Below are 24866 nucleotides of genomic sequence, written 5' to 3'. Positions count from 1 at the left end.
GCACAGGACTCCCTCACCGGCTCCCTCAGCCCCGGGAGGCACGGCCGGGAGCGGGGCTCGCCCCGCCGCTCACAAAGCGCCTCCCCGCCCCGCCGCCCCCGCTGGGCCGCCCCTTCCCGGTCCCCGCCCGCCCCGGCTCGGGGAGGGGCCTGGACGCCGGGCAGCAGCGTCGGGCCGGGCGGCAGCCGCAACGCCGAGCGGCAGCGAGACCCCGGCCGCCACCGGCACCGCCAGCGGCAGCGAGCCCCGCCGCCATCTTCTCGTCCCGCAGCGGCGGTCGCCGCGCGGGGCCACACGGGTGAGCACCGCCGAGCGGGGCGGGGGGGCCGGGAGCGGCCCGGCGGGGGGAGAGGGGCCGGGCAGGGCCGGGTGGGGCTGGGCAGAGCTGAGCCGAGCCGGGCCGGGTAGAGCCGTGCCGTGCGGCGCCGCCCGCAGGGGCTGCGCCGCGGGGTGGGCGCTGCCCGGCGGCCCCGCCGCCCCCGGCGTGGGCCGCGCCCCGCTCCGGGCCGTGCTGTCGCCTCCCCCGCCGAGGGGAGGGGAGGGGAGCACCGCACCGCATCGCCCCCGATCCCACAGCGGCGTCTGGGGCGGTGGCGGCGACGCCCGAGCGCCGCCGTCTCTTTGTTGTGGCATCTGCGGGGCGGCTCGGCCGGGCTGGCGGCGTGTGTCGGGCCCGGCTCGGCACGGCACGGCACGGTGAGGCGAGGCGAGGCGGCCGTGCCGCGGCCCTGCCCGTGTGGTGGCGGCGGGGACCTGGCAGCGCCCGGCCCGGCGCTGTGTCACGGACAGGGCTGGTGCCGAGAGCCGCGGAGGTGAACCCGCCTGGGGTCCCGTGTCAAGGAGCAGGAGCGAATGCCGCCTCCTCGCATGCCTCCCCTTCTCCTTTAGCCCCTTTTCTCCCATCTGTTTTCTCTGTGTGTGGAAGCGCTGCGGGATTTAACGTCACTTTTGTGGCATTTGTTGTGCGGAGTGCTCGGTAATCTGTGCGTGTCGACTGGAAAACAGCACGCGTGTTGAGTCAGGCGCTGGTGCGCGCCCAGGGCTGTGCCAGCCGTCCCCAAAACAGGGCCGGTGAGGATTAATTAGGTGGTGGCTCCCCTGAATTATGTGGTGGTTCCCCTGCAGCAGCCAGGGGATGGGGTCAGTCCAAGAGGATCCCTGCCTGCTGGGTGCTGAAGAAGAAGAGGGCTTGAGCCACAGAGTTGAGCTGTACAAAGCGTGGTGAAGGGCTTCGTGTCTTCAGTATAGCTCAATTGGAGTAACGAATCGTGGAGTCACTTAGGCTAAAATGGTTGTCACTGAGTTGTGCTAACTGCTGTGGAAACCAACTGTAATAAAATTTTGGCCCATAGACCTTTTTTTTTTTTTTTATACGCTCTTTCGATTGTAGAATAACTGGAAGATGATTGAGGGCACGTCAGAAGCGGAGCCGCTAGGTACTGGCCGGGCCCCGATTCCCCCGTGGGCTCTGCATAGGCGGGACTCTGGAGCGGCCCCTGGGCAGGCCGGAGAGTCGTATGTAAGTTACTGCGGGTGGATGAAGGGTGTGAGAACGCTACGCAGAACTGTCCGCTGCTTAAATACATATTCCTTCTTTACACTTCTTTTTTTTTTTATGCCAAATAGTTCGTCAGGATGCTGAGGTTTTGTATTATGTGCTACAGCTGTCATTGAAGTCGGCTAAGCAAGACTTTTCATTAGGTGTTGCTTCACCGTTGAAACGCATGGCTGGTCTCTGTCAGTATGACAACTAGGGTTTGAACTGTAATCTCTAACTACCCAGAAATACAAGGAAGAAGTTCTGAAATTCCTTGCCTACTTCTGTGAATGCATAGTGTATACTGTTGGCAAGTGGTCTACTTTAGACAATTAAGATGTTGGAATAACAATTATTTTAGAATTTTGTAATTCATTTTTATTTCAGAATATTAAACCTTACTGTTATTTTCTGTCGTGTGAATACATATGTATTTTCAATTTCTTCTAGAAAATGTACCTTAAAGACTATCTAAAAATCATTTACAGTTTATAAGCATTTTCCCAAAATACTGTGTTTGCAGGCCTACTTAATTTTTTAAAAGAATTATTTTCCTATGCTTATAACAGCATGAGAAGATTCTTGCTGTTGGTGTGTTCTTAGAACATAAGTAAGAATAGAACAAGAATGAAATTCCTCTCTACAAAATATACGAGTAGATGGATGACGTTCCAAAGGACATCTTGTCCACTGAAGCTAGACAAAAGGTGTGTCAGGTTAGTGGCAGGAAAGTTTGTTTTTTTTTAGTTGTTTTTTGTGATGCAGGTTTATTTAGGAGGAAAACATGTCAAAGTACAGAACTATAGGGGACAGGAGTGTGGAAAAGTTCTGTTGTGAAAAGATCGGGTAAGAAAAAAAGGTTGTAGCAAAAACCCTGTCAGTAGAAGGCACCTGAAATTTTAAGCTTTAATACACATTTATCTTCATTTATATCTCAAGCTAGTGCTGCGCTTCAGTTGTTCTTGAGTATTAGTGCTTGAGCTGATCGGATTGTGATGCTACATGCCATATGGGCTGGCAGAAAGCAATGCAGTGGGATGGACTGGGATGCAGCTTGAGCTCTTATTTTGCGTTTCCCTGCTGTTCCTTTTATTTATTTATTTATTAACACATACACACCCCACCGAATGTCAGAATAACTGATTTATTTCATAGTGTCATGTGTAAACCTATGTATATTTATGATCTCATCATGGTGTTACAGTGCTGCTTACTATTTTGACAGCATAATGCAGAGAAGCCTGGGCTCATCAGTCTAAAAAAACCCTCAATTAAGTGGAAAACTTCTCTAGTAGGTTTACCACTTTCTAACTGTCTGTCAATAGGAGTGTTGCTCTGACATCAAATGCGTGCTAGTTATTTTCATAATATCTCTAATTTATGAGCTTATTAGTGTATTTCAAATAGTCTTCAGAAGTTCAGCATCCAATCTATTTATTTCATTTTTCTTAGCAGGACCCCAAGAGTGTCATTACTTAGACCTATAAAATAGAGGGTGCTGATCATCCATTATCCAATTTATGTGGATGATATAAATAAAGCAAAAGAACGTAAGTTTTGGAACTTGGCAAAAGGGTCTACGTTCAGGACAAACCAGTCCTGTTAAAACTCTAATGGAAAATGGAAGCTAACTACTTCTTGCAAATGTTAAATTTTACTTAATGTAGTTGTACTCTAAAGCAAAGTACTGAGTGTTATGCACATTTTTCCATCAACAGTCTATATGAATAATTCAAGATCATTTTGAAGCTGTGTAGGGTGGCTTCCTATTCAGATTTGAGTTCAATGGATATAGTTGAAGAGAGAGCTGGACTTGTTCCTTTCTTCAAAGGTAATATTAGTGTGAATTATTCTAGTGGTTTTCTTATGGCGACTCTCAGTGCAGCTTTGCCTAGGTTTTACTTTGTTGTTTGGCAAGGAAGCTCATGTAAGTTACATGAAAACCACCAATGCAATAAAGCATAATAAAAGTGAAATGCAAATACACTAGGTGGGGAATTAAGATGTTAATGCTAAACTGCTCGTTGGATTTGTGTTGATTTCTTCTCCAGTCTATAAGAATGGAATTGATTTTTTTTCTCTGGGAACAAAAATCCCTATGCAGTTGCCAAAAAGGGGAAATGGAAACAGTGCTAAAACATAAGGAAAAAGCATCTTTCTACAAGTGCTGGCTTTAGGTTTGTGTGTTGTCTGTCTGTTTTCTTTCCTGCAGAAAAGCATGCTGCATGCCAGATGTTTTGTTTTTTTTTTCTTTTGACTTTACTAGCCAGGAGTGGGCACGTGGTCTCTGGGTGAGTCTTCCATGAGACCTGTCAAAATGCCTGGTGATTGGAGTCTTCTGTGACTAAAATAAGAATTAAACACAGCCATTTTAAAAAAGAAGTTAGGCCATTTCATCTGGCACAACTAGGTCTCTGTTGTTCCAAAATAAACCGTGCTGCTATAATCAAATGCTTTCCTAGTCAAAAGTTCATGCAAAAACCTTCTTGGAACAAAGTTGGCATATAACTGTGAGGAAGATGGAAAAAATCCTATTAATGCCTCACTTTTTGTGTCTCATAAAGTTCAGTAGTCCTGGTTTGTGAGGAACAGTGAGAGGTTTCACTGGAGTGTTTCTCTTTCCTTTGTCTCTGTTAATTAATGAATTACCATGTAATACTTGAAGTCTCTTATCTGAATTATTCAAACTTATTATATCTGTTCTTTGACTTCTTGTTACCAGTTTCTGTGTGTCTTCAAATATGAGATAGGTATCTAGCTTACAGACTCAGGATTTCCAGGCCCAAGGTAGTCTGGAGGCAGCATGGCTGCCTTTCAGCTTGTCTTGGGAGCTGCATTACCGTCAGGTGTTGTTCAGCCTCTTGCTCGCTAGATTTTCACATAAGTAAGTAGTTGTATGAAGGAATTTAGCAGTGTTTTTATCTTGACTTTTAACTTAAAAGAGGTAGTAATTAGAGTAACTCCAACTTCTTACTGCGGACATTTTGCTCTGTGTGGTAATCTCCCTTTTTTCATTTTCTTTATCACTTTCATTCTACTATCCTTGTTTCTGGGAATAATGCTTCCTGCTGGGGGTTCATCATAGATACCAGCTTCTCTTCTTTTGTGCGCGCTCATAATCAATTTAAGTTGCTTGGATGCTTTGCTTCTGCCATGAAGCGCAGCTGTGCGGGTTCCTGTCAGCGTTAGAGCCCCGTGCCTGCAGGGCAAACCCACCGGCCTTTAGCGTATGCCTAGCTTGGTGCGAAGTGTCAGGGACATGGGCAGAAAGCAGGGGAGCGTTTTTCTTTCTGCAGGAACCTGGATGTCAGCTGAGCCCTGCTGGGTGGGAAGCTGTACCCAGGTAGCCACCAGGCTGTTGGGTCTTTTGGAAGAACTCCCCATGGGGCAATGCTGTGTGACTTGACTGTGTTACAGACTTTCTCCTTAAACTCCAGATAGTTTTTCCTCAGATCAACCAAGTTGATCTGCTGTGCAGCTATAAAGTCTTTATGTTTAAAAAAAAAAAAAGTTGAACAGTTTCTACTCCAAGTTAGGCCTAAGAAACCATGACAAGACTTAGCCAGCAGCACAGTTTATTTTGGGTTTCCTGAGAGAAGTGCCTGCTACAACTTCCATATCCTTGGAGGAATGTGTGGCAAAGGAGCATGGGCACGATACCCAGCCTTGGTGCTGGGGGTGATCCCATGGCAGCTTTAAAGGAGCTGGCTGCCAGCCCTCAGCCTGCCCGTGCCCTTTCTGCTGCCGGCAGCGCCCCTGGGAGCACCGAGCCAAAGCCAGCCCCGTCCTGTGCTAAGGAGGGGCCAGGAGCCAGCGCCTGGGGACAGGGGAGTGAATGGCACTTGTTAAATGGGCTTGGGATGTCTTGGGTTTGCAGACTTAGATTCTTCCTAAAGCATGCAGACAGAAGTAGATGTCCTTACAAAGGAAGAATAGAAAGCTTTGGTGTAATTGCCATTTACAGCTTCAAAAAAGGGGGTGAAGAGACTTCCTTTTAGTGGGCTTTGCTTTTTGTATGTATTAGAAGCATTTAAGTTTATGTGTAAGATTATCTAGATAGTGACATAACTGACTTGTTTTGTGTTCTTTGAGGTTATCTTCTGAAATGCAAATAGTTAAATAAAATTTTACATACTGTATACTCGCTAACAGCAATACTTCCACACTGTGGTAGGATTGAGTTCTCTGTAGATCTGTTTCTCTGGACCTATATGCATAGGACAGAAATACAAAGATGCAGTGTTAATCTTAACTGTGGCTACATAATAAACCTCTTAAATAAACAAGATTAGGAAATTGGATTTTATTTTTGTAATGCTCCAATATTATGCCCTTTAAGACTAGACAGAAAAAAAAATGGTAGCCACCATTTGTTAAACAAGCATAAAATAAGATATTGATCATGGCTAAAATTGTCTCTTTCCTTTTAGGCTGCCATCATGACGGCTGAAGAAACGGTGAACGTTAAAGAAGCTGAAATAATCAAACTAATTCTAGACTTTCTGAACTCCAGGAAACTTCATATCAGTATGCTGGCACTTGAGAAAGAAAGTGGGGTCATTAATGGCCTGTTTTCAGATGACATGCTTTTTCTAAGGTAGGACTTCTTTCTCCAGTTCTTAAATACCACATACATGAAAGCATACAGTGGGACTGTGATTCCATGGGCAGCCCCATGCCGCTAAATAGGAGTTCTCACCTTATTCTGCTTCTTCCTGATTCCAGTTGTGTGGTCCAGCCCTGTTGAGTTCCAGCTCTGAAGTTAATGAAGTCTTTCTATAAGCCACTTGAAGTAACTGACTAAGCATCAACAAAGGCTTTAGAGTTACATTTGTTTGTCTTTTTCGTTCATTCATGTGTTCATTTATTTTGACCTTGGTTATTTTTCTGGCGTGCTAGTGAATTAAAGTAGGAAAGGGTCTTAACAAGTGCCGGTGTCAGCACAGGCTAAGTCAGAAAAAGTACGCAAGCAGAAGTAAACAGGAGAACAAGATCTTCTGTTAGCAGCAGTGATCTGTTGTTACCTGCTTACCATGTCACATGAACTGAGCATGTAGTTTATTGGCTTCTAATATAAATAGAGTATTTTTAGTGTTCTAGCCCTATGCTCTGGGATGAGTATAGTGATATCCAAAGCTTTTCTCTTAAAAAATATCTGTATTTTGAAACAATACCTAGGTTTCTCTTATAGTTAGCAATATGAAAGGGGTGCCTGAGGCCATCAAGGCATGAAACTTTGTGTGATTTCCCATTCATGATATCACCCTCTAAATTATTAAAAGTAGTTACTGTAAATGCACAGTAGGTCTTCAGCATTGCAGTCTTCCTTTTCATGCCAAAGGTGTTTAAAAAACTTTTCTGGAAGCATAAGAAAACTATTTATCCAACTGTTCTTAACTTGTTTGGTAATAGAAACGTTTTTAACATTTTTTCTCATGTGGCTTCCCTTTTGATGAAATAATTACATGTATTGGAATAAAATGAAAGCAGAATTAGAGAAGGATTGCAATTATTAATACTTTGTTTCATTCTTATTTCAGTATACATCTAATGAGAAATACAGCCTTTCCTTCTAGAACTGGACATTTTACAGAGAACTCTGTGCATTATGAGGATGTGAAGGAACAAAATTAATCCACCTGTGCAGTCTAGCACACTGGTCTTGGAGTTGAAGTTCTTTTGCTGACATAGTTACTTCCAAGCTTTTCCTTTTACATTCCTAATACTGGAGGCTTGCCCCTCTTTGTATAAAATAGGTCCAGCAGTATTTATACAATTATAAGTCCACTTTCATTCTTCAGGATGTCTTAATTGAATAAATGTATTTCATTTATACCCTTCAAGCAAGAATTTTAAAAATATTCAATTATCTTGTACAAAATAGTGAGAAAGGACTTGGATTTTGCACTTATGGCGTCTGTCATCTTAGCATCTGTACAAAGCATTAATTTTTCCAAACAGGTTGATCATCTGTTGTATGCTTAAATATTCATTTGTCATTTAAATATACAACTCGTGATATTAAATGAGCTGATTGCTTAGAAGAAAGCTGTACTTGTCCAGTGAAATTAAAGCAGTAACTTTTTTCTTTTACTAGGCAGTTGATTCTTGATGGTCAATGGGATGAGGTTCTTCAATTTATTCAGCCTCTTGAATGTATGGAAAAATTCGACAAGAAAAGGTAAAATAGAATGTATGTTAGAGTTCACGTTTTTGTGATTTTGTTTTTTAACTTAAACTGTGAAAAATATGTGCAAATAATGTGTAATGAGTTTTCATTTCCTGTATACTTTAGGAATGCGGTACTACATGTACTACTGTTTTATAGTTGGCTGAGCTATCACATTTCTGTTTAAGAAAGGAGTATGCTTGCTATACTTATTTTACTTGTGACCCTTCAATTATTTTTATTGTGTTGTTTTTGAAAGCAATAATAGAAGAAAAAAAATCTGCTAAAACTTTTAGGTTACCAATTTGTTGAACTTTGATCAGAGTTCCTTGTCACTGCAATTTCTATGCCTACCTCAAAAAGTAGCTGTAAAATACCCTGCTCATCTCTAAGAGAATATTAACCTACTTGATCGAGATGTATGGTGTTTCACTGCATTTCACTTCTTACCTGCAGATTTCGTTACATTATAATGAAGCAGAAGTTCTTGGAAGCCTTATGTGTAAACAATGCAATGTCAGCAGAAGATGAGCCTCAGCATGTAAGATTTCTCTTTGATTTGGGATTTTTTTTTTTGTTGGCAAAAAGCTTATTGAGATATTGTAATTAAAAGCAAAATGAAAACTCCCACACTTAATACACAAATTCTATCTATTACCAAATGTTTTCATAGATAACAAAAAAAAAAATTGTCCTTTGGAAATGAATGTGATTGCCAGGTCTCAAATAGAATTTCATATGCAAGGGTTGCTTGAAACTTAGCAGTATAGATCAGTGACCACATGTCATCTTTGTGGTCCTGATCTTGAAGTTTACTTTAGGCCATTATGCTAAAGTACAGTGCTTCTTTTCAGAAGTACTCTGAAGCAAGCTTGAGAATCAGGGAAATTTATTGTCAGAGTCAGGTCCAAATGAAAGGTTCTAGTTTCAATTAATCTTAAACTTAATTTCTGTTGCTTTTAGAGAGAAAGGACATTGTTGTTTCTTTGAAAGGAGCAGATGTGGTCACAAAGGACTGATTTAGTTAAATGTGCAAACAGCAGTAGTTGTGAATTTAGGTTCTTAGTATAGAAAGAGACATGAGTGACAACGCACACTGACAGAAAAGGCATGCAGATTGTAAAGATTATTAGTGTATCATTTCTGTTGATAACACAGAATAACAGATTTCTAACATAAAAAGTTATCAAACTAAAGGATTATAGTAGTTTTAGGATGACTGGTTTTGTTATCCAAACTAGATTAACTTTAATTCTCTGTCCCATTACACATATGTTAAACTTTAGAGTCTTGACAGTATAGAGAAAGTTTAAAGTCAGTCTTTATTGTTGCAAAGGGAATGTGTGCTTCTGCACTAATCAGTCTATCTTTTCACGATTATTAGATAACAGCACAGGGAAAAATAAGTCAGGTTTATGTTCTTTATTTTTGTGCTGAATGCTAACAAATGTGTTGACATATTGTGGATAAAAGGCTGGTGTATTGAGAATGTGCTAGGGAACATGGATAGGATTTTTTTAATACATGCTTAAAATCTTTGTAGCTAAAAATACTAAGTTACGTGTACTTAGCATGTTTTTTGGCTTTTAGCTTCAACAAGCTTTCTACTAAAGCCACGTATTCATTTGGAGGTCTTATCTTCAGGGATTAACTTATTGAACTTTGTTTTGTTTTTTACATTTTTATGATTGGAGAACAGAAAACCGTGATATAAAACACAACCTACAGTTGCTACTCACTGAAAACTAGAGAAGTATGCAGCTTTACGGAATTTACGCCAATAGCTTTTCACATGCACACAAAGAGAAAAAAGAAATTCAGTTGACCCTGTGAGTGGAATTAACCTTCTGTGCTACAATAAAATTGAAGCTATTTAGCTGCTGGCTTAAAATGTTAAGCCTCTAAAACCTGCAGTGACATGAAAGTTCCATAGATCTGTAGGCAATGAGACTGGGAGTGGGGCTGGGGGGGATTTCAGAAAGCCAAAACATCCAGGAATTTGACTCTGTTGTAACTACATTTGCACCAGCAATTTCGGTCTCTATATTACATGCTATTTTCCTTAAATATAGACAGTAATAGTAATAGAGGAATGATAGTGGAGAAATTCCGCTACTCCTTGTTCTTCTTCAACTGACTGTGGAAACATACGTACTACCAACTACTGTTCACCTCAATATTTCTGTAGCTGGAATTCACAATGCGAGAGGCTGTGCAGTGCCTACATGCGTTGGAAGAATACTGTCCCTCTAAGGAAGACTACAGTAAACTCTGCTTGCTGCTCACATTGCCTCGCTTGACCAACCATGCAGAATTCAAAGACTGGAATCCCAGCACAGCCCGTGTGCACTGCTTTGAAGAAGCTTGTGTAATGGTGGCAGAGTTTATTCCTGCTGATAGGAAACTGAGTGAAGCTGGTTTCAAAGCAAGTAACAATCGTTTATTTCAGCTTGTAATGAAGGGATTGCTTTATGAATGTTGTGTGGAATTCTGTCAGAGTAAAGCAACGGGAGAAGAAATTACAGAAAGTGAAGTATTGCTGGGCATTGATCTCTTATGCGGTAATGGGTGTGATGACTTGGACCTTAGCTTATTGTCATGGCTGCAGAATCTGCCAGCTACTGTTTTTTCCTGTGCTTTTGAACAAAAGATGCTTAATATTCATGTTGATAAACTCCTCAAGCCTACAAAAGCTGCATATGCTGATCTTTTGACACCTCTTATCAGCAAGCTTTCTCCATATCCATCATCCCCAATGAGACGGCCTCAGTCTGCTGATGCTTACATGACCCGTTCCTTAAACCCTGCCTTAGATGGGCTGTCATGTGGATTAACAAATCATGATAAGAGAGTCACAGACCTTGGGACCAAAACTTCTCCAATGTCGCACTCCTTTGCTAATTTCCATTACCCAGGAGTACAGAATCTCAGCCGAAGTCTCATGCTTGAGAATACTGAGTGTCACAGTATTTTTGAAGAGTCACCTGAGCGGTAAGTGCAACTGTAGTTTTATTTTTTACCTTGGCTCACATTACATTACTAGATTCTTACACATGTTGTATTTTTGAACATAATTGTAACTTTGAAATAATTTTTTAACTTCTCTTGTAAGTAAAACCGTAGACTAGAGTTTTTCTCTCTGACGGTTTTATGATTAAAAGTAGATTTTCATATTTGGTCATGAGCCTTTTGGTTTCTAGCTGGACTTCCTTACGGTTTAGATGTACAGAAACTTGAAATCCTGATGGACTTGATTTTTTTTCGTATTGGACTTAGAGGTACTTAACGTTTATTGCTATCATAACCTATAATAACTTTGTTTAATGCAGTGTAGACTGCAAAGTTGACTTCTTTGTTAAGAAATAACGAAATAACATCTTTGCTTTTCTACTTTCTACCCTTTTGAGAGAAGAGTCTTGGTAACAAGGAGAAATAGTACTTGTCAGTTAAACACTTATGTTTTTGCTTGGCCTTTATTTTCATCAGTAATTCTGTTCCTTTCTAAAAGGTTTGTATAAATGCAGTAACTAACTGCAATCTTCTGAAAACCCTTTGTATAGGCATTTGAATGTGATATGATGTTAAATGAAGTTGATAGATCTTAACATTTTTTTTTTCTTCAGTGAATCTCTTGAAGTTCAGAATGACCCTAGATAGCTTTCAAGACAGCATTGTGTTTTTCTGGAAAAATCCAACTCTGGATTGCGTATCCAACTTAAGTGGCAATATTTATGAGGGTATAAGCTGGAAAGCTAAGCTTTCTCAATATCTAGCCCCTGCATCCTTTTGGGTATGGAAGAAATACGGTATTAATTTTGTAAATTGTATTTGGCAAGCAGTTACTTGTCTTTTAGTCAGTTAAATAACTTTTGTTAGCATACAGAGATAACCAAAGAGTTCAGAATAACCTTAAAGAGCTTTGCTCCAAGTCACTGAGTAAATAGGACTTTGTAAGTTGACAAAACGGGAGTTGGGAATCCAAGGATTCTAATGTGTTATGAGCACTTACTGCTTGCTAAAGCATTTTGGAAGGTGTTCCGTGGGAAATACTTATATAACACAAGGATAGCCAATTTCATACAAACTTGTTCCTAAATAACACTTTCAGGATCGTTCAATCTGATGAATGTTAAGCATAGCTTAAATTTAGATTGGTAGCAGTAGATTAGTATTAATCGATTGGTAGATTAGTATTAAAACTAATACCCTCTAGAAAGCACTAGTCACATGGTTAGTTTAAAGGTATATAATTAATGTGTAAGGATAGAAAATAGAGGACTTCAATATCGCATGATGCTAAGGTGTGTAGGAAAATGTTGGCACATCACAATGCCTCTCTGCTTTTTGTTAGTTGTTGTTGTTTGGGTGTGGGTTCTTTTTAGTGCAATCTGTTGCAAGTAGCATTTTTTTCTGAAGCAGTATCTTCAGTTTTATGATTTAAGTAGGTTGCGCACTTTGATGTTATCAGTTTTTACTCTAGAATATTATCTTTCTTACCAGGGGATTTCCTACTCACATTTTTTCTCATTTATGCTTTTCTTCTTTTCCATGTTGCCACAAGAAGTGATACTCCCGTGGAGCCACAGCATCCCATCAACAGTGAGACTTTGTGCCAGAGTTCTGTTCCAGAAAATGAACCAGTTAATGGAGCACAGAGTCAGGGATCTGCCAAACAAGAGAAAAATGAGGTAGTGGTTGTTTATTTAAAAATAATGAGGCCCTTTGCGCTATGTTCTGATACATTCATAATTATTTGCTTTTTATGTTGAGAACTTCATGTATGACAATGGATTGTTTTAAATCTTGTTTTTATAAGATTTTAACAAGTGAAAATACAATATTACATCTCCAAGAAATTTCTTTTTTTTCCATTATATGACGTTCTGCCATCACTTTAGTCTATAATTCACCTGATGAGTGTGCATTCTTGCATCAGTGTTGCTAAACTATTGCCTGTATCTTAAAACAAAGACTTTGCAGTACTCAAAGCCAGCAACATTAGTTTAACCATGGTTAAGAATCCTTCTAGTGTTTTAGTCATGAATCTGGCATGTAGTCTGCAAATTTGGTGTTAATAGCAAGTTTCACAGGCCACCTAATGCCATTTCCTGTCTAGAACACAGAGTGGTGAAGATCAAATAATTCCCTAGTAAATGTATCTTTGCCATTCAGAATTCAATAGCATAATCTTTTTTGAAAATAAATAAATAAATAAAAAATATTCTTTTGAAGGCCTTGTGCCTTGACTTTTTTTTTTCCCTTAACAGCAATGTGGAGAAAGGAAAATAGCAGTTCAGTAGAAAGTAATGAGAACAGTTACCTATTCTGTTTCCTTTCCACAGTTTTAACTATCCACCTCTTATTTCAGTAAGGATGAATTACGTCATCTGAATATTTGTGCTAAATGTTTGAGTGCTGAAATAACATCAACTATGCGGTTTGTTTGGTTTGTAGACTCCAGTTTGATTTTCTTAAGTAAACTCTTGTCTTGGCTTGTGACATCTATATGGCACTGAAAACCAGTCCAGTCTTCACAAGGTTATTCTCTTGTAGACTCTGGATGCTTGAGTGAGGCAATGGGGCTATGGGAGGATTACCAAAGTCCTTCAAACACAAGGACTTGACTGCATAACTTCTCCACTGCAACAGCATTGTGTATGTGGGATTGGGAATAAGGGGGAGAGGAAAGAGCTGTAACTAGAACTGTGACAGAGCAGACTTCAAATAGCAGAAAACCGGCGGAAGATCTCTGCGAGAGAATGAAGACAGGAGATGCTATACTGTAGGTGAATATGTTGGCCAGACTATTATACACAAGTATAAAAGAATGTAACACCAGTCCAATTGCTTCTTGTTTTGTTTTCTACGTCTTAGTGCTATATGTGAGAAAGAAATTGTTAAGTTTATTTTCGTTATTTTTTATTTTTGTATTGTTCGTGGAAAGATTGATTTAGAAGGCAGGGTTTATACAAAAGAACATGTGGGCAACAAATTTTAGGTTTAGCTGTTAGATCATTATTATTATATCTTTATATAATTTATCTTATATATTGTTATTGTATTATTACTCAGACTAAACAGTCCAAGGATCGGATCCAATTGCAACAAACAAGTGTCAATCATGCAAAGGTATTGGCCAGAATATACCTGTTCCTTAAAAGGATGATAACCCAGTGACCAGGAAATAGCTTACGTATTAGAAATATTTAGAATGCTTGTTAAACTTCTGAGGACAATTGCCCAATTTTGATCTTTGGAAACCCAATGTGGTAAACATTTTACAAATGCAGCAGCGATAGGAAATCACTAGATGACAAAGATGTCATTTCTCTTCAAGCAAGAAACGTTTTTTTTTCTTATACTACTTTTTTTTTTCCCTTTAGTTGGTAAAAATTGTGTTAGATTTGTGTTCTTGGGAAAACACATGGCACGGTTGTTGATACTTTTGGCCTTGGACTGAAGTTCTTTCGGTTTCCCGTGTGTTCCATTTTTCATTTTCAGCTTGTTCTCATCTGGTTGTGATGGTAGCATTTGGAACTGGTGACAGAGGGAGAAAGTGAGGATCAGAGAGTGCAGATGGCAGAGAGTCCTGAGGAGCTGGCAGTTGGTGACACGGAAGATAGTACATAAATGGGAAGAGATCATGAAAAAGGAAGCACTTATTTGTTTTGTCCAGAAGTGCTGCATCTTATTTTGATGTTGATAAATGGCAGATGTAAATCTGCTGTGCAGATTGATAGCAGAGAGGTGTCAACACAGCAGAAAATACAAAAATTACATTGGAAATATTACTTGGAAATTGGAAAGTAGCTTACGTTGCTTTCCAACTTCTATTTTTTCCTTTTATTTTCAGCTCTGTATTACTTATTTGTTCTGATACTAATTACTACTCTGGGAGTTTTATGGATAAGAGCAGTCTTTTCCTGAATAAGGCACAAAGGCAGAATTACTTCAACAGTACAGAAAGACAGTGATTTCCATCTTTAATAAGTAAATTGTATCTGGTTTTAGGGAAAAATGAAAGCATTGTTCTTCAGAGGACAATCTGATGGCTTTGTGATGCATGTGGTGAAGTAGTGAACCAGAGAGTAAGTATGTAGGTTAACTACTGTAACAAACTATTTAATTCTCATTGGTAATTCTAACTTCTTTCAAGCTTCGTGATTCAACAGAGCAGTTTCAAGAATATTACAGGCAAAGACTACGTTACCAGCAGCACTTAGAACAGAAGGAGCAACAACGTCAGTTGTACCAGCAAATGTTGTTGGAAGGAGGTGTAAACCAAGAAGATGGAGCTGACCAGCAACAGAATCTTACCGAGCAGTTTCTCAACAGGTTGGGGATGTCTGTTAACTTCCTTCTTCACCCACTCCTATGCCTTGTCAAGTTCTCATAATAACCTGGTTTGGTCTCCTCCCTTCCCCTCCCCCCTTTTCTTTTTTAATATTAGATCTATCCAGAAGCTAGGAGAATTAAATATAGGTATGGACAGTCTTGGAAATGATGTGCAAACACTTAGCCAGCAATGTAATGGGAGCAGAGGGAATGCATCTACTAACCCAGCAAGTAACTTTACATCACCACCTTCAGATGCTTCTCAGAGGTTAACAGCTGATGGCCAAAATGTTAACACAAGCACTCCTCGAAAACGTGGATCAGCTAATCAAATACCCTTTCCTGAAGAGTCGCCTGTGCAGGGGAATCAAACGTAAGTTATTTGAGACTGCTTAGGACTGGAAATCCCCCTATTTTAGGAGGGAAGAGCCATTGGTTTTGTTATCACATTAATTTGTCATTGAATTAGGGGTATATAGTTAATGGCTGTTGTTACCTAGGTATTTCTATACTGATGATAAAATCAATGTTTTAACATACAAGAAATAGTGGTTATTTGCTGTTTGTTGTGTGCTTATTTTTAATTTCTTCTTATTCCATCTTATTTGTATAGTTCTTGTTTATTTTGTATTTCTGCTAAGCTTCTGAAAGCTTTTTCATGAAAAGGTTGGTTGTTGGCTTTTTCCTCTTCTGAAATGCTAGTTAAAAAGAATGAGAGGCAGGACAGAGCGAGAATTGGATTTCTTCCCTTAATCATAGAATGGCTCGGGTTGGAAGGGACCTTAAAGATCATCTAACCCCAACCCCCCTGTCAGAGGCAGGGATGCCACCCACTAGATCAGGTTGGCCAAGGCCCCATCCAGCCTTAAGTAAAGGTACCACTGACCTGAAAGAAAGAAACATTTTTCCAAGTGCATGTATGTTATGGAATGAAAACAAAAATCTCGTTGTTTTTTTCTAACTTCCTTTGACTTATTCAATGCCTGGAGTACCTGCAAAAAATGGCAACATCTTGCAAAAACAATAGTTTAATGATAAAGAATCAGACATGCGTAACACTAGTCCACATAAGTTAGTTCTCAGTATGAGTTATTGTAACTTCAGTCCAAAAATATTTATAAACAAATCTATTCCTCTTCTTGTTTGTTGTTTGTTGTTGTTATGAATTCAAATTCTTCACCAAATCAAAACAGTGCATCAGAACATGCTGTCACTCAGCCACAGTTGGACGACTCTTCAGGGAATCTAAGTAGGACAAGAGGTGATGAGGTGAGTTTCCTTACTGTCTCTTGCAGTGTGTTTTCACAAGAGTCAGTGTTTTATCCTGAGTATGCAACATCCTGTCAGTGTTAATAGAAGTTTACACTGAATTTTGGCTGATGTAGTACTTGGAGAATCACAGAACTATTGGTTGGAAGGGACCTCTGGAGACTGAATCCAAACCAACTACTCAAGATTCAACTAGAGCAGGTTGCTCAGGGCCTGTTCCAGTTGGATTCTGAGCATCTCCGAGGATGGAGACTCCCCAGCCTCTGTGGGCAGCCTGCATCCATGTTTGACCACCTGACCACCCTTACAGTATTGTATTTAAAACAACAGAAATGTTTAAATTGAACCTCCTGCATTTCAATTTCTGTCTATTGCCTCTTGTCCTTCAGTGGATACCGCTGCAGAGAGCCTTGCTCTATCTTTATAAATACTGGACAGGAGGAGTATTCACAGACAAGATCTGCCCCACCAGCCCCCTTCAAGCCTCTCTCTCAAGGGCAAACAGTCCTAGCTTTTTCAGCTTCTCCATGTGTAACAGAGACTCCAGTCCCTTAGTTGTTTTAGTGGACCCCAGCACTGGACACAGTATTCTAGATGTCAGGTGTTAAAATGTGGCAAAAAGAACACTGAGCGGTAACTCAATTGTTTTTTAATCTATTGTACCTTATGTTCACTGTAAATAATAAAGCTGCTCCTGATTACAGCTTTCATTTGACTGTCCTTGCATATGTCTCTTCTGAGTCTGTCCCTAAATGCTACTACAGAGTTTATTCGTTGATCCAGTAACATGATTTGCTGATTGAATCAGCAAATAGCTATCGAACTAATACAACTTCTGTTGGTGAAACAATTAGGATACACAGGAATTACATAAACTGCTTATTGGTAATCAAGTACTTGTTATTTCCTCTGCTTTTTAGATAGCCCCAAAGCTGTAATCTCTCCTCCTTATGAAGGAAGCTACTTTGTATAGAAATTGAAGAACTTAATGATTTCTGTCCTGCTTCTTGGGAATGTAGGGCAACAGAGTCAATACTTTCAAATTTGAAGTTCTAGATTGCTGACAACTTGCTCAGTAGCATTGCAAGAATACTTACTGCACGAACTGCTGTTGCTATAATAATTGACAGCGGCGTAATAGGTGATTACTTTGTGTTCTCCAGGTTAAAATTATGATCATTGGACTCAACTCAGTATGGCCCAACTTTAGGGAAATAACTTTGCAGTGAGGACATTCCAAAGTTTCTGCATCACATAAATGACACCAAAACATTAGAAAGGTGGTGATGAAGCCTTCTGGAGGACGATGTAATAAAGTTTTGCATAAGTTGAATTATTAAATTGTTTTAAGTGTTAACTGCATGGTGGAAAAGGTGGTTCTTATGCTTAGTATTATATCTGTTTTATAAATTGTTTGACCTGGACTGTTTTCATTAAAAATGCACCTTTGCTCTCCTTACAAGTTTCACCCAGATCAAATATGTTCACACAGAAATAAATTGTAATATCAGGCTTCTGAGATAGGCTGTTAAGGAGAGTTGTTGGTAGCCTGGAGGGAAACTAAGGAATGTTCATCTAATGTCAACTTCAGAGGGAGTTGAGCTAAAGAACTTTTGAAGAGTGCAATTCCGTGACCAGGAATAGACATTGTTTTACAAGTCCCTCAGTTTAGTCTGGTGCTGCTGCTTTTTAATACTTGTTTTTTTAGAATAATTTATAACTATTATATCAGTCGAGTGCGCTTAAATGTCCAGTTTGATATTGTAGAGCCTAATTTGACTGTAATCGTTCTACACAGGATGACAAATCAAAAAAGCAGTTCATTTGCATTAATACTCTAGAAGACACACAAGCTGTCAGAGCTGTAGCCTTTCATCCCAGTGGGAGTTTATATGCTGTTGGCTCCAACTCTAAAACTTTGAGAGTGTGTGCCTACCCAGAAGTAATTGACCCAAGGTAAGAAAGATTGAATAGTTATTTATTTTCCTGTGTCCTTGCACTTTTTTCCTGTAGCTACTACTATCTGTATGTTTCATACCTTTATTTGGTTGTCATAGTGAAATGTTTTCTTTTAAAACCTGAACTGACAAGCAAAAATAAAAAGAATCTACTGAAGAATTTGTATATTAGTGGGCTAGTTTTTGTTCTGTTATGTTAAATGCTTTGCTGCAGTACTACAGCTTTACCGTATAAAAGTGGTTTTTTGCACTTGTGGGTGGGCCTCTCTGTTTACTCTGATGGCTTCTGCTTTCAATACTCTGGTTGTAAAAGTGGGAGAAGAAAGCATGTGTCAGCCTAAGCAAGCAGAAGATGGGTTTTATGAGATGGAATTTTTAGCAGAAGGACAGACTTGACAGTGGAGAAACCAACAAATCCAGCTGTTACAGCAAAGTTAGAGCGTGTCTATGAGTCTCTGTTATTATAAATACTGTTTTCCTGATACTTCAGCTCCTTGAAAAGAAAAGGGTTCTTTGTGGTTTACTGTCTACCTAGTCTTCTCTGTTAGTTTTTCTTTTTTCTCGTTTCCCCTCAAAACCCTTATTTTTAATAGAGGGATGTGTGTATGTGTCCTTTTTTCACCTGGAAGAAAATACTGCCATCTTGATAGTCATCTTGTCACTACTGTAGTTACATTATTGTCTTGGACCAGAGGGGGAAAACATACGCCTAAAACTTCATAATTTGAGAGAGCTACAAGTATGCACAATGACTTTTTATATGGGAGATCTTTCAGTTTAGGATTTGTGGTCAGGCTTCTAAAGTGTTCAGTAAGTAATCAGATTATTTTTTTCCCCCTCTAAAACATAATTAGTAAAGTAGCCTTTGAAGTTTAAGTCCAAAATACTTATTGGCAAAATATGAAACAAACAACAACAACAAAAAAAAAAGGTGATTTTTCTGATACTCAGTGCAAGCTGGCTTGCTGGGCTTGAAGCCCAGATAACCTCTCCTTGATTGGTAAAAAGTGCAAAACTCTCTCAGTAGGACAGATGCTTCATTATTGACTAATTAGTCTCCTCTCACACACCTTACTTTTCTAACTATTGGGAAACATTCAGTTGATTCTGTAGCCTTTGTCTCTTGTTAGAAAAACCTTACCAATTTAGGAGCCTGGGGATAAGGATTCATTCATTCATATGTAGCTACAATTTCTATATTTTTATCTCTATCAACCCTCTATAGATGAAGGGATCATGGAAGTTCTTTTACATGTCTAATCACAAACACAATGGAAGAAAGAGGAAAAAATGAGAAAACGGGATGGAGAAGATTGTTTTACTTTGACTTAGATCCTATGCATTTGTTTCAATGCTAACAGTCTTACCTATGTCATGTTGTCCAAAACAAAAGGAAAAAGTATTTTTGTTTTAGAGTGCACAACTTTCCTTACAAATAAAAAGAAAACATACTTTATTTTCTTTTGCAGTGCTTATAATACTCCTAAACAACCTGTAGTTCGCTTCAAAAGAAACAAGCATCATAAAGGATCAATCTACTGTGTAGCGTGGAGTCCCTGTGGACAGTTGCTGGCTACTGGCTCTAATGATAAATATGTGAAAGTACTACCTTTTAATGCTGAAACTTGTAATGCCACAGGTCTGTGTATAGTTTAAAGAATTTATTTTTGCTTATTTGTCCAATATTTGGCAAGACTGTTCAAGTACGTATGTGTTTAAGTTTTGTTATTCTTACTCCAATACTTGAATTAATTTAGCCCCTTTTCCCATTCACCATTCCTGTAGTCTTTGTTCAGCAAATAACCCCAGAGGTGTTGGGAGTGGGGATTATTGTTTGGGCTTTATTTTAGTTTGGGTGTTCTGTGCTTTTTTTGATTTCAGGCATTTTTTTCTTGTTTTGGAAGATTCTGTGCTATTGTGCTGTGTTCTCGTAAAGCGGTTTTTTTTGTTTGTTTTTTTTTTTTTCAGATATGGGTAAACAAGTAAATATTCTTACTCAATTTTAGTTCTTGATTGTCAGTAGGAATTCAAGCTCTGCTTTTCCTTACCTATCTCTGTCATCATCTTCTCCATCTTAAAAAGTCCAATATTTCTTTCCTGCAAATACTGTTTTCTATGCCTGGCCCTTCTAATCAATACCCTGAATATGGCTCCTCTTTATTTTGACCTCAGGGTGACTTGTCCTGTGTGACTCAGTGTTCTTAATGATCCTTTCCCCCTGGCAGAGGAAGCCTTCTTAGTTCTGTTACTTCACCACAGATTACAAAAAGAAATGATTTTACTGTATAACGTTGCCTGGGATTAGCTATAGAGATACAGTTTGGTATGCTTTAAGAACTGTAGGAAGCTCAAGCAACACTTGGTGTAAATAAGATTATTGAAGATTTTATTTGAACACTCGTAACTCAAATGGGATATTCTGCAGAAAGTGCGCAGTGTTTATAGTAGGTAGTATGCCACCCTTGTCTGAAATGCGCTTCATCATCACTGCAACTGCTTTAAAGATTGTAGCACTAACTGTGCTAAACAAAGTATGCCTCATCTTGTTTTTTTATTATTTTTTATTTACTTTTATTAGGACCAGATTTGGAATTCAGCATGCATGATGGGACGATCAGAGATCTTGCTTTTATGGAAGGCCCAGAAAGTGGTGGTGCTATTTTAATAAGTGCTGGGGCAGGGGACTGTAATATTTACACTACAGATTGTCAGCGAGGGCAAGGTCTGCATGCTCTAAGTGGTCACACTGGTATGTTGCTGCTTCTCTCTGGCACTTCCGAAGTCTGTATTATATTCAAATAATGTTTGTTTTCAAAAGGCTTTATTTGTCTTTTTCTTTCTAGCAAGACTTTGGTCCTCCCCAGACTGTTCCAGCTGTTTTTCTGTTTGGGGATTTGGAGTATTTGTTTTGTTTTGTTTTCTTTGTTTATGGGTGACTCTGGTTAGGTGTGTTTAAATATACTGGCTGTTAATTTAATGGAAAGTGCGCGCTTCACTCCAGAGAAGGTGCAAAGCTGGCTATTGCCTTATACTGTTGGTATTTTAGACCATGCAACTTGCAGGTTTTCCATAGGACTGTTTAATCTCTGAATACAGAAATATAATCAGAACTGTAGTATTTCATTATTTGATTAACATTGTTTAATCAAATTAAGAAATCTTCTTGTTCATAGGTCATATTTTAGCACTTTATACATGGAGTGGTTGGATGATTGCATCTGGATCCCAAGACAAGACTGTAAGATTCTGGGATCTGAGAGTGCCAAGTTGTGTTCGTGTTGTGGGAACTACATTTCATGGAACAGGTAAGATTTGCTATCATGCCTCTGATCATTTTTGCATAAAAACTTATTTTAAGGACATCTAAGTAGTGTAGAGTGAATGTAAGGTGTGGGGTGTTTCCTTTTTTTTTTTTTTTTAATATATCACAGAATGGAGATGCCCTTAAGGACATCCTCACCAATTTTCTTTTATCTGTGTGTTTTTTCCCTTAAAAATCAATAAATAAAATAACATCCTTTCAAAAATTAGCTACTTTCTTGCCTTGTGACTATCAGACAGGGTACTCCCAAACACATCAGAACAAAAGATGCATAGCTGTTTCAGAAGAAAAGGAAGGCTGGCATTTGGTATTTTTATATGATAGCTTTTCTTTTAAGCAAGAACATACAGTTGCATAAATGTACATGAATTCAGGGGGGGTTTGTTTTTCTCCTGTAGGAAGTGCTGTAGCTTCTGTAGCTGTAGATCCTAGCGGTCGTCTCCTGGCTACGGGACAAGAGGACTCTAGTTGTATGTTGTATGATATTCGAGGAGGACGAATGGTTCAGAGCTATCATCCTCATGCCAGTGATGTTCGCTCTGTGCGCTTCTCTCCGGGGGCTCACTACTTGCTCACGGGATCATATGATATGAAAATAAAGGTGACAGACTTGCAAGGTAACATGCTACAAAAGATGTAAGGTTAACTTTGAATATGATGGTTTTAATATTGAGGTTGTAAGAATTTCACTCAAAAGATAGGGTTTTTGTTTAAAAGGGGAAAAAAAGAAGCTTGAAGCGTTTGAAGTGTGTATAAATGTGATTGTGTTGAGGGGCAGGAGGCTGATAATGGTAAAACTAATGCTGTTGCTTGATGAGTTGGCCTTTGCTTTCAGACAGCATTTAGAAAATTGACTCTTAAAAAAAAAAGATTCTTATGCTTACTGTGAAGAGTTGAGATATATCTGATATATTCCCTTTTCCTATGAACTTGTTTTTCCTGGACTGCTAAATTATGTGTGTGTGTCGAGAGTTCAACTGTGCTTCACAAGGTGAGGTACATATGTAAGTTTTATTAAACAAAAACACACACACACACAAAAAAGAGCTAAGATGTAAGTTCATGGAATGACTAATGATTTCTGTTCCTCTGCTGTAGGGGACCTCACGAAGCAGCTTCCTCTTATGGTGGTAGGAGAGCACAAGGACAAAGTTATTCAATGCAGATGGCATACGCAAGATCTTTCCTTCTTGTCTTCGTCTGCAGACAGAACTGTAACCCTTTGGACCTACAATGGCTAGAGTGCAGCTAAAAGCAACCTATGCAGCTAAAGCACAGAGACCTGAGACTACAGAACTGTAAAAACCAAGTAATAATAAATAGGCATTCAGAGAGCAGCAGTTGAGTAGGAAAGTGTCTTATAAAGAGGAAAGGCACTTGTCACGGATTTTTCTGGTTTCTCGGAGGTCTTGGTGTTTTTAGTATATTCTTTTGCAGTGCTTTCAGTCTTCCATGTGAACTTATGCTGCTGTGACCTATTGTAGTCTTGTTGCCAAAGTCTGAGAAGAACTCCTTTGTTGTTGATGTGCACTCTGAGTAACATGAATGATGTGTTTACAGTTTGGTATTAATTGCATTCCTTGGTCTTTGCCTCAACGAGAATTTTATATAGAAACTTAAATTGAACAAAACTTCAAGTTAATATCAAACTAGTTCCACATGCACATAAAAGATAAATTACTTCCACTGTTCTTTCAGATTTATTGTATTCATCACTTCTCCACGAGAGGTCAAACTTTTTAACATCTCCATGGTTTCAACTTTTTTAGTAATAAACTCTGAACTTTAAAGGTGACTAGGCAGTAACCGCATCTTGATTATGGTCCATAGTATAGTGTGGGTCTTTTCTTTCTCTTCATCTAAACTGGGGGAAATGTTGCCGTTTTTACTACATGACATTGTTTTCAACAAGCTAACATGTTGGAGGGGGGGGAAAGTAAAATATTGTGGTTTTTTTGTTTCGTTTTTTTTTTTTTTTGCTGTAGAAACATACAATATTTTACTTTTTGAATGCAACAGAATACCTCTGTGTATAATGTACTGTAGAAAAGAGTGGATTGGCAGCAGTTGTCACAGTGAGCTTAATGGCTATCAGTTTTCAAAGTAAAAGGGATACCATTAACACTATAATAGAAACCAGCATGGCTTAAAATGCTATGTCTGCATGGTGATTTAAGAATTAAGTCATTTAAATTCCCAGGTCAGAAGCTTATTTGAATTTTATTTCTTGCACTGTTTATGTAGGGGAAATTACAGTTCTATTTCTACAGAACTTTAGATTCTAATGTTTATGTATTGTTATATTTTTCATATTGTACAGTTTCTTTTACTTTTTAAATTTAAACCTTAAACATTAGGTTATTTATTTATTTGAACAGTTAAGTTTTGGATTCTCTTAATTACTAAATTATATGTGCACTGTAGCAAGCAATTTTAACTATCGTATAAAAGTGGAAAGGTAAATATAGAAGTGTATCTGTGCTATAATCTCAATAAAGACCTCCAACACCTGCAGCTATCTCATTTGTTGTTTTAGACTGTTCTATAATTCCTCCGTGCTGCTCTGATACCTGAACTATACATCAAGATCTGTTGTATGATTTGAATTATAAAAGGCTTTGGATGTTCGATACGATTTTCAAGTATCTCACTTTGCAGCGTGGTAAGTAATAGTACAGTAGAGGTAAGAGCTTGGTAATTGATACATAGAAGTCATGTTTTCCTTAGCATTAGGACCTTAATCGAACTATTCTGTGCCTCTGGCTGTGTGCCTGTCTGTGGACATAGCCGACAGGCTCTTACTAAGTAGCACCTCTTGTTAAATGCTGCCTTTCTTGAGCGAGTGTTATTACAACGTGTGTCTTAGCGTTGTTATAAGTGCTAGGCTTCTGTTGTGAAGCTGAAGTGTCATTGGGTGAGAGAGCTCCTCCCCCTTGCCTGTGTTTATTGCTTGGCTTTGCCGAAGAGAACAGTTCTGAATACCCAAACAAGAAAGAAAGGGAAATCTTTCTTCCTGTATGTATGTATGGAATTGTAGATGATTTAAAAAAAAATAATGATAATTTGGACTAAAACCCCTGTACTCGAAAGTCACTAAGCATTTCTACATCATGTGCCATCCAGCTGTGCCTGCCTCGGGTGGCTGTACTTGATTTTTAGCCTCATTATAACTTGGGGGGGGGGGGGGTACACGTTTTGCTGTCTCTGCTGCCAGCAGTTGCCGACATCACAGACAGCGGCGTTCTTTCTCTCAGATGCCCGTTGCTCCTTCAGCCG

General features: G+C 39.2%; 1 protein-coding gene across 5 annotated transcripts; it reads left to right on the top strand.

Annotated features, from left to right (window-relative positions):
- Positions 1–130: 130 nt before the first annotated feature.
- Positions 131–24110, top strand: WDR47 (WD repeat domain 47). 5 transcript variants are annotated; one of them, XM_083846718.1, is made up of 17 exons: positions 135–298; positions 1391–1519; positions 5968–6134; positions 7635–7718; positions 8163–8247; positions 9895–10697; positions 12268–12394; positions 14863–15041; positions 15157–15188; positions 15297–15414; positions 16235–16310; positions 18109–18266; positions 19738–19907; positions 20847–21017; positions 21442–21573; positions 21989–22207; positions 22689–24110. In XM_083846718.1, the coding sequence occupies exons 2-17, from the start codon at positions 1403–1405 to the stop codon at positions 22829–22831; spliced, it is 2781 nt and encodes a 926-aa protein (XP_083702844.1). In that variant the 5' UTR covers positions 135–298; positions 1391–1402; the 3' UTR covers positions 22832–24110. The 5 variants fall into 5 exon arrangements, with proteins under 5 accessions (XP_083702846.1, XP_083702844.1, XP_083702843.1 ...); XM_083846717.1 differs by having other exon boundaries at positions 12271–12394; positions 15157–15414; XM_083846716.1 differs by having other exon boundaries at positions 15157–15414.
- Positions 24111–24866: the final 756 nt, after the last annotated feature.

The sequence above is a fragment of the Anser anser genome, assembly GCF_964211835.1.
Source record: "Anser anser genome assembly, chromosome: 8".
NCBI lineage: Eukaryota > Metazoa > Chordata > Aves > Anseriformes > Anatidae > Anser > Anser anser.
Note: the sequence above shows the minus strand (reverse complement) of the source record. Positions and strands in the feature narration are given on the sequence as shown.

Coding starts and splice junctions, on each gene's coding strand:
- WDR47 (XM_083846716.1), top strand. CDS start 1,403: ATGATTGAGGGCACGTCAGAAGCGGAGCCGCTAGGTACTGGCCGGGCC. Junction 8,248..9,894: donor CAGAAGATGAGCCTCAGCAT/GTAAGATTTCTC, acceptor ATATTTCTGTAG/CTGGAATTCACAATGCGAGA. Junction 16,311..18,108: donor GTAGGACAAGAGGTGATGAG/GTGAGTTTCCTT, acceptor CGTTCTACACAG/GATGACAAATCAAAAAAGCA.